Source organism: Nicotiana tomentosiformis, chromosome 4, assembly GCF_000390325.3.
Source record: "Nicotiana tomentosiformis chromosome 4, ASM39032v3, whole genome shotgun sequence".
Lineage (NCBI taxonomy): Eukaryota > Viridiplantae > Streptophyta > Magnoliopsida > Solanales > Solanaceae > Nicotiana > Nicotiana tomentosiformis.
Window position 1 is genome coordinate 6,641,901 of NC_090815.1, and position 10,129 is coordinate 6,652,029.

Sequence of the window (10,129 nt, forward strand, 5' to 3'; positions counted from 1 at the left end):
GTTGGCCCTAAACCAACATGTTGAAAGCAACTGCTGGCATGTGAGCACGACATGTGGTAGATGGACCATTTTCCATAAGAGCATAACCTTGTAGATTCATTTATGGTATGTACATTATTCCCCCGATTTTTATGGATAGCGGTGCGAACTTCAAAAATATTTCTATCTTGATCATACTGTAAAAATGAATGCTAATGTGCTTGCCACATGTATTTATCAAATCTCTTCATCGGCAGTGGCATAAATTCAACACCCCTTTCCATCAATGACGTTGCAACTGCAGCCCTTTCAACAAACCTCTCCGCCATCTGCTTGAACGATATGCGCACCATGGCAGTGACAGGAAATCCTCTTGCCGATTTCAATAACCCATTGAAAGACTCTAACACATTTGTAGTCAGAATTCCCCATCTTCTTCCACCATTCGCATGCAAAGTCCACTTGTCAAGCTCATGTCGCATCAATCAACGATAGGCTCTCTCGTCTTCCTGCTTGATAGATTCCATGTGCCTCTGGAATTTATGCTCTTGGTGGTCTATTGCTGCCATCCACATCAAATCATGCAGATCCTTGTTGGGATGTGCCTTCTGAAAATTGGCCTTCAGGTGCCTCACACAGTAACGGTGGTAGGCATAAGGTTCTTGCCATGCAGGAAAATTCTCTACAGAACTTAAGATACTACCATGTCGATCAGATATTAGACAAATACCGGAAAGCTATTTGACAACGTGCTCTTTCAAATAGTTCAAAAACAACGTCCACGTCTCTTGACTTTCATTGGCACAAATAGCAAAAACTAGAGGAAATATTTGTCTATTAGCATCTACTGCAACGACGATCAACAGCTTGATATCATACTTTCTATAAACATGAGTGTCGTCTATGGATATTACCGGTCGGCAATGCGGAAAACCATTAATTGCTGGTTTAAATGCCCAGAACACGTAATTAAATATATATATTCTGGTATTCCCGGACTCCGCTCAAGCTTCCATTCAACAACCGTCCCGGGGGTTAAACTGTTGCAGTGCGGCCATGTACCTGGGTAGAGCTGCAAATGACTTATCCCAGTTACCATAAATAATTTCAAACGCACGTTTGCGCTCGAGAAATGCCTTTCTTTTGGTAATGGTATGGCCATATTCCTGGTGGACTGATGTAATGCACTCTTTAATTTTATACCTTATGGACGCTTCAAGGTGTGGAATAAGGACAAGAGAAATCAAGTCAATATCCAAGTTCTAGTGATTCCCATTGAATGTGTTCATTTCACATCTGTGGGTGGGAATATATTTACCCACTTTTCACAGACCTGTGTTCTTCTTGCTCGCACGCAGCATCCAATGACAACCCGTAAACCATCTGCGACAAATAACCTTGTAGGGAATACTTGGCAAATGATCAAGGTAGGGAATCCCTTGTGAGAGCATCCACATCCGGCATACTTGGCAAATGATCAAGGTAGGGAATCTTCCTTGAATGAAACAACACTTGGGACTCATACACTCTTAGTCTAACGGGGGTGGAGCATACTCTCTCGTCAAATTAGGTCCTTTATTATCTTCCTCCTCATCACCATCCTCACGAGGGAAGGGTGTGTGTCTTCGGAATCATCGGCATTGTTGTCATAATCACTCTTCTCTTCCTCACTCTGTGCATCTGCCAGATCCCGATTTAATATATCGTCTTCGGGCAATTGATTCAGGACAGGTGGTTCAACTTGTTCGTTTTCACTACACAAACAATAAAATAATAAGCTACTCAAATTAATAAATACTTTCCATATATCTGTATCACTTCACTTACAAGTCGTAATGTGTTGACATTCCTTGATGGACATTATCCTGTTGGTGATGACTCCCCGATGGACCACCATGATCCAACATACCAGAACTACGCATATTCCAACTGGGCGTGGGTTCATAACTTGTAAAAATCATATCTGGGCGGTACCCCTGGTGGAATATATGAGTGTTAATACAAATTCAATACAACAAAAATATATATCGTAACACTAAGGAAAATTGAAGTTTACCACTCGTCTTGTGGATTATGTAAAGCATGAGAGAAATTATTTCCTCGCTCCTCATTCGCCCGTGGTGATAAGTTTAAATCAGACCAAACTCTTTCAACCGGAACCTGTCCGGCAAAAACTGCTCCAGAATAACCACCCGACGACTGAGGGTTATCCCTACTATGCTCAACCTCACTATTGCGAACGTCTTCGACCTTGACGTACATTTCCAATATTTTTATCACAAGAAATTTTCGGTATTCATCTGGAGTCCTCAAAAAATCCCTCAAAGTTTCATCATCGTCGATGTTAAACTTAGCGTAACAAGCAACCCCTTGCGGAGTGACGAAATACAGATATCTTCCTGTTACTTTAAGGTTCACCAAACGTTTCCTCACACTCATTTTTTTTACATAACAACGATACCAATGTATCGTACTCCATTGTAAGTGGCAACTTAACATGACACTGTGGAGATAAACTATAGCTCACAGTGTTATTCGTCACCACAACCTCACCCCCAAATATAATGAAACCCTTACTTTTCGCTCTTCAGACATTATGAAAAAATGCTTGAGAATTTAACAAGAAGAAAATTTTTAACAGGAGTTACGAATATTTTTGAATGGATTTTTGTAAAATTGTAACGCCTTTAAATAAGACAATGCCTAGCTCGGGGGAGCTGAATTATTTTTAGGTATTTCACTCTTTTAAAGACACTATACCCATTTAAATTATTGTTATGTCAGTTAAATGCATGAGATTATTGGTGGACCCAAACATTATAGATGTATAACACTTTAAAAGAGCGCTATACGTTAACTTTCAAAACGTCCGTTAATATATAGCGCTCTTTAAAATAGCGTTATATAAGGATAAATCACTCTTTTTTTTACACTTATTTCTGTGCTACGCGACAAAAAAAAGCACGTTTAGGTTCTGGGCTCCAAATAAATATTGATAGCACCAGAGACGTAACCAAACTAATAACGGCGCTATATCGATTTGGACACGCCCTTCTATGCAATTGCTAATCTTTTTACTCCATCTGCTGACACCATTTATTATGCGCAAGCAGCTCTATCTCCATAAAATACAAAATACAATTGATTGAAACTTCAAATTAACTTATTGCAAAAAATTTATTCACGGCCTTAAAATTCATCTTTGATCAAGCTCTTTCCTCTGTTCGTTACTTTATCTTGGCTCAAAATCAGTTCACTTGGGTCGTATTCATCTTTGATTCTTGTTCTTGAACGGATCATTTTTGGAGAAATCTATATGGCAAAGATGGTTAATGATTCCATTAAACCTCGAGGTTCTTCTTTCCCTTTTAACTTTAAATCTCTCATGGATTTTTCAGAATTTGAATTATTTATTTATTTATAGCTTGTAAGAATGGTGGGTTTGGAGTAGGAGAGTCAGCTTTCTGATTTTACCTTTGAATTTATGTTTTTTTTTAAAAATAAAAATTTACATAATTAGAAGCTACATAAACACTATAAATCACAATTTTTATGGTTAAATTTCGTTGACTCGTTGAATTGTAATGGTACCAAAGGAAATGATCTCCTATAACCAGTTACAATTTGAATAGAAGACAATGATCCTTTTTATTTTTGACTCACTTTCAGAAATAATAAAAGAATAAATAAAAAGAGGGGCAAAGTGCTACAAAAAGATCTCTGTTATTTTTTAGTCTTATCTATGAGAGGAGATCATACTACAAAGATATCAGTTTATGTGGCACCATTTGACTAGGCATGTAGTTTAAGATAGAAAAGGAACTTTCGAAATTTATGGTCTAAGACAAGCCTTAGACATTTGTGTGGCTTTAAATCAATTCATTAAGGGTAATGGGGAAACTCAAATGTTAAATTGTTTCTAAATATAGAAAGATACATTCTTTTTGGGGACTGACTAAAAAGGAAAGAGTGCCACACAAATTGGGACGGAGGGAGTATGTTTTATCGATCTCCTTTAAAAAGGGCCATATAACTAAAAGCACATTTGTGACGGGTTGTAAAACTGATCTCCGACAAACAAATTCGGCCAAAGACAGTTGTTTGGTGCTATTAGTGTTTGGTTAGAAGTCTTTAACATATATGTACATATTTATCTGTCTAGGCATGCTTTGTTTCATCTATTATTTAGTGGTACTGGTATAGCAATTAATAAAGTGATCATAAAGATCTGATTTTTAGCACCAAAAAATGTATGTATAACAGAATATTTGAAATTCCAGATGTATGCATTGTGGGTGTTGCTCGAACACCAATGGGTGGTTTCCTTGGTTCTCTTTCGTCTTTGTCTGCTACAGAGCTTGGTTCTGTAGCTATCCGAGGTGAGATTAATGGATAGCTAAATTTTGCATTACTTATCTAATGTCCATTTAGCATTGTTGGTTATGTTAGTAAAATTCCCGTGTTTGTTACGCCTGTAGCTGCTCTTAAGAGAGCAAATGTAGACCCGTCCCTTGTTCAAGAGGTCTTCTTTGGAAATGTTCTCAGTGCAAACTTAGGTCAAGCCCCTGCTAGACAGGCTGCCTTAGGAGCCGGGATTCCTAATTCAGTGATTTGCACGACCATCAACAAAGTTTGTTCTTCGGGACTTAAAGGTGGGATCATTATATATACATTTCGATGATTTCTATCAAACTTTTTTCCCCCCGCTTTTTCCTGACATGTTTATGTTTCTTGTAGCAACAATGATTGCAGCTCAGACTATACAATCAGGAAGCAATGATATCGTTGTGACTGGTGGCATGGAAAGCATGTCTAATGTACCGAAATACCTAGCTCAAGCAAGGTTTGATTTTTGGTTCTAATAATTGTATGTATCTGGATAATAATAAAATAAGAAAGCCTCACTTCCCAAGGAAAAAGAATAAAAAAGAAAAGAGGGAGGAAGCAAAAGGAAAGAGTAAAATCACTTACTCTTCAAGTGTTAGTGTAATCTGTCTTTCTTCCATCGATAATGTTCACATCCTTAATCTATTGTGGCTGTAAAGCCATCCTATGTGAATTACAAAATTATCTTAATTATGTGAAAACGAGAAACCAATCTTTAGTCTCTTGGTTCTCCAGGAAGATTTGCATGCTTTAAAGTTTGCGATGCCTTAAAGTGTAGCTTTTTACATCCAGCCCCTCATGTCATAGGCATCTTTGGTGGAAGACACTACACCGTTGCATTCAAATATATGTATTTATGTCTGTGAATCAAGCTGTTTCTTTATATTCTGGATTGGATCTTACATGAGGACTCCTATAGATAATCACCTGAAAGATCTTTGTTTCTCTGATCGTGGAAAGACAACGTTCTTTAAAGATTTTCTCTTTCTTCCTTTTATTGGTCTGCTTTGAGGAAGCTCCATTTTGAGAATGGCTGCCACAAGGCTGGATAAGATTAGGAATGTAGATATTCGGGAGAAGGTGGACGTGGCTCCCATGGACGACAAGATGCGGGAAGCAAGACTTAGATGGTTCGGGCACGTGCGGAGGAGAAGCATAGATGCCCCGGTTAGGAGGTGTGAGACGTTAGCATTGGCAGGTACGAGGAGAGGTAGAGGACGACCTAAAAAGTATTGGGGTGAGGTGATCAGGCAAGACATGGCGCGACTTCAGATCTCCGAGTACATGGCTCTGGATAGGAAGGGGTGGAGGTCGAGCATTAGGGTTGTAGGTTAGGGTTGTTCTGGGGGCGGGGGGGAGGGGCTGGCCTGTTGTTGTTTCGCTGTGGGCTGTTAGTGGTTTATGCAGTTTCCTCGCTATTTTCTATGGTAGTATTGTTGTTTATAGTTATTGCTTTTACATCCATTTTTCTACTTCTTACGATGCTGTTAATATTTTTTATCTTCTATTGTTGTCACTGACCTATTGTCTATTGTTTATTTTTCTTCTTCTCGAGCCGAGGGTCTTTCGGAAACAACCTCTCTATCCTTCTGGGGTAGGGGTAAGGTCTGCGTACACTCTACCCTCCCCAGACCCCACTTGTGGGATTATACTGGGTTGTTGTTGTTGTTGTATAACATACAGTAAAAACCATTTGCCATTTCTGATTTTACTTATTTCGATAGGAAGGGGTCGCGGCTAGGTCATGATACTATAGTAGATGGCATGCTAAAAGATGGACTCTGGGATGTCTATAATGATTTCGGGATGGGCGTCTGTGCAGAACTATGTGCTGATCAGTATAAAATCACAAGACAACAGCAGGTAACATCTGTTGCTACCTCAAATTTTCAAGATTTCTCTCTTCGTCTATGAATCATGTTAGGAACTTGCAGTCAGCATTCCTCTCTTTTTCTGCCTGTTGACCTTTCCCTTTCTCCATTGTTCATGAGTTGGTCTTTTTAGTAATACATCTCCACCTGTTTGTCTAGGTACTCTACTTTTTAGTATCTTTCTTGTATCGGGTGCTCTTCCCAAATCAATAAAATTATTATTCTATTAAAAAAAAAGTTCCACGACCAATCAAAAGGACAAACATGTAATTTCCTTGTTATCAACCTCTTTCTCACGGGGGTGTTCCTGCCTCCTGTTTTCTTACTTTTCCTTTTGTGGGAACTGGGAAGTACTATAAGGGTGTTTTTATTGTAGAGCTTAGAGCTGCTTTGTTTTCTGGAAGCAAATGCCTTAGAATTGTGAAAACGTAGTGTTAAACATGATTGTCTATTGAATTTTCTACCTGTGCTTTATCTTCTTTCTCTAGGATTCTTACGCTATTCAAAGCTTTGAGCGAGGAATTGCTGCACAACGTAGTGGTGCATTTGTGTGGGAAATAGTTCCGGTGAGATTCTACATTCCTTTTTTAGGTATAAATGATGCTCTAGAAAGTTGAGAGTTTAGACTAAAGTTTTGATGTTTCGTGCAGGTAGAAATTTCTGGTGGAAGTGGAAGACCATCTACATATGTTGATAAAGATGAAGGTTTAATAAAGGTGAACCAGATTCGTTAACAAACTGACGTATAGTACTTACCTTTTTTTTTTTTTTTTGTTTCCATGTGAGATTATTTTTTCGTAGATCGAATCTTTTTAATCTGCTTTACCTTTTTATCTATCCTTTACGCATATTTTCACCCCTTAATGTGGGAAACTGCATCTGACTAGCTATAGGAAAATCCCTGAGCTATTTCTTGCCTAATACTCTATAGTAAAATAATGCTTCAATGTGCAATTTAGCTGTCTCTGAATGTCATTGATAAACGTTCTTTATCCATTTTAATCTAATTCCAGTCAGTTATACTCTTGGGCAGTAGAATTTTGGCAATTTTCACGGGTGGTTTTCTTTCCCATGTACAGTGTCAAACACACATACTTGATTTCCCTATCTCCTTCCATACATTCTTGACAAAAATTCTATCCGTCCATGCTTGGTTTCCAATAATGGAATTGATCCCTTGATCTGCTGAGTCACTTATTTACGTTCAAACCTCTTTTCATTTTTGTTTTGCTAGTTTGATGCCTCCAAACTAAAAAAGCTTAGACCAAGTTTCAAGGAGAATGGAGGTTCTGTCACTGCAGGCAATGCTTCCATTATAAGGTATTCTATCTCTGTCTCTCTTTCTCTGCCTCAGCACACGTGCATGTGCCACAGCCGACAAATTTCTTTTCATGCTTTTTTTGGCGTCCTTGAAACATATGATAGTAATGAGAACCTGCTTCTGGTGTTCCTTTAGTATTTTTCATGAACAATCCTGTGTTAACGCTGTCGCTGCTAGATGTAGAAAGTAGGCGCATACATTTGATTTATTTTGACCTCTTGTATGCTGTAAGTCTAGTGATGGCGCTGCAGCATTAGTTCTGGTGAGTGGACAAAAGGCACTTGAACTTGGATTGCAAGTAATTGGTAGGATCAGAGGATTTGCAGATGCAGCTCAGGTAGAAGAGATGTTTTTTTTTTTGGTTGTCTGAGTTTTACAACTTACTGCAACTTGTCTGACAAGATTTACTGGGCAGGCACCTGAGTTATTTACAACAGCTCCAGCTCTTGCAATACCAAAAGCAATTAAGAATTCTGGCCTTGAGTCATCTCAAATTGACTATTATGAAATAAATGAAGCGTTCTCTGTAAGGATCTGTACTATGCCTTCTGATTTGTATTTTTTTCTCGCTTGGCCATAATTTATCATGTTTGCTTCGCAGGTGGTGGCTCTTGCCAACAAAAGACTGCTCAATCTCAATTCTGTTAGTCTCCAATTTCTCTGCTCTTTGCTTTTGACCCTTCCCTTTGGAAAATCAATAGTTGCTTATTGTTACTCTCTGCTTATGTAGCGAATTTATTGTGGCAAATTTAGTTGGAGAAAACAAAGAAATGTGCTAATTTTGTTTGAAATCTGTAATTCCTCTTCCAATTTTATCACGTCCTCTTTCTCAATCCTGTTATAATATTGTCCCGCTGTCAGGGAAAGCTAAATGCACATGGTGGAGCTGTGTCATTGGGACATCCCTTGGGGTGCAGTGGAGCTAGGATCCTGGTATCTCTTTTAGGGGTATGTTGGCCACATCTTCCTAAAACTCTTATGCTTAAGCAATTACATTCTTTCTCAAACTATTATGCTTAAGCAATTAGACTTGTCCAGTTTGTGTTATTTATTGGTTAAATAAGATTTGACCATATATTTATTGATGGATATTGATAGATTGTTGTAGTAATGGACAACTAAATAGTATCGGCACAAAGTTGCTGTATTTTGTTTTTGTCTTACACAATTGTAACTATGGTTCAGGTATTGAAGCACAAGAATGGGAAGTTTGGTGTTGCAGGAATCTGCAATGGGGGAGGAGGCGCATCTGCTCTTGTTGTAGAGCTCATGTAATCCCTTTCTTTAGTGAATTTTATGATTTATTGGCTTATTCAACCTCTTTAGATTTTTTGCCACAAGTTTGTTTTTCTCTTTTTCTAATCCTTTTTGCTACAAGTGCTTTTGCTTAACCCCAAACATAAATCTGAAACTGGTGGGATAAATGATCCAGTCACTGTATTTTATGCTCAGAAAATTTGCATCCTGAACTTTTGAACCTTAACTCAACATTGTAAGTATAAACCGGAACTTTGTTTGAAGAGCTTATTTGTATTATCATAGGAAAACGTACACGTACATCTTAGACCCTAGTGGTGCAGGACAGAATTCAGGAATCAACTCATATTTTTCGCTCTTCTTTGTCTGGTGAGGAATAAAGCATCTTTTGAGAACTACAGTTCTCTCTAGCATGCTAAAATTGTTTTTCACTCTCTTTCACATCTACAGAAAAGACCAGTCAAAATGCTTTGCCCCATGACCTCCTTAGCGAGCAGATGCCATAAACCTTTATGTCCAATAAAACAGTAGAAAGTGATTTTAGAAAATACTTCCCTTTGTATAAAATTTTTCATTATGCCAAATACGGCCTACAGTTTCTGGTGCTTGCAGCGGAATATGTTTTGCTTTACTAGGTTCAGGAACTATAAAAAAGAAGAAGTCATTTCCGTCTTTGATTATAATTAAAATAAATATAGTCAACTCTACACAAGATGAAGAATGAAAGAGGAAGTCCATGATTGGATAAAAGTTCTAGTGTTCTACATGCGTGATTGTCTTTCAAAGTTGATACCTCTATTCTGATTGGGGAATAATATTTGGTGACATTTCCTAGAAACATCAGCGAACTCAAAATAGTTTGAGTTGAAGTTACCTAAACTTAGATAAGAGTCTTTACACTGCAGTTTACTCACTGCAATCAGCTCCATGTAAAGATTGCATTTGATTCAGGTAATGTGTCTCTAATCATATAGTCTTGCATATTGCAGGCCTATAAGGATGGTGGCACGTTCATCGCTTTGAAACTGGAATAGTTTGTACTATATTTACGTCTAGCTGCTGCACAGTTGCATGCCTGCTGAGTTCTGCCACATTGCGTCAAAAGTAGTGAGGTATCTGAATGCTTGTATCCATTATGTAAAACCATATAAGCAATAACCTAATAATACCATGAAAATCGAGCAAACACTTGTTTCCCTTAACATTCCGTATAGTTAGCATTTCTGCTCGTTTGTGTCACATAATCCTCCATCATCAATAAATGAATGTTCATTAGTTTTTACATTGAGGACTCCACAGCTATGGCACTTCGTCA

General features: G+C 38.1%; 1 protein-coding gene across 1 annotated transcript; it reads left to right on the forward strand.

The window, feature by feature from the left end:
* Positions 1 to 2,999: 2,999 nt before the first annotated feature.
* LOC104102452 (acetyl-CoA acetyltransferase 2-like) lies at positions 3,000 to 10,096 on the forward strand. The gene is made up of 14 exons (XM_009610158.4): positions 3,000 to 3,332; positions 4,260 to 4,358; positions 4,458 to 4,631; positions 4,717 to 4,822; positions 6,090 to 6,228; positions 6,725 to 6,802; positions 6,887 to 6,952; positions 7,471 to 7,556; positions 7,795 to 7,894; positions 7,973 to 8,083; positions 8,159 to 8,200; positions 8,419 to 8,505; positions 8,743 to 8,828; positions 9,804 to 10,096. Exons 1-14 carry the CDS (start codon positions 3,296 to 3,298, stop codon positions 9,835 to 9,837), a joined length of 1,245 nt encoding a protein of 414 aa, XP_009608453.1. The 5' UTR covers positions 3,000 to 3,295; the 3' UTR covers positions 9,838 to 10,096.
* The last annotated feature ends 33 nt before the right edge of the window (positions 10,097 to 10,129 follow it).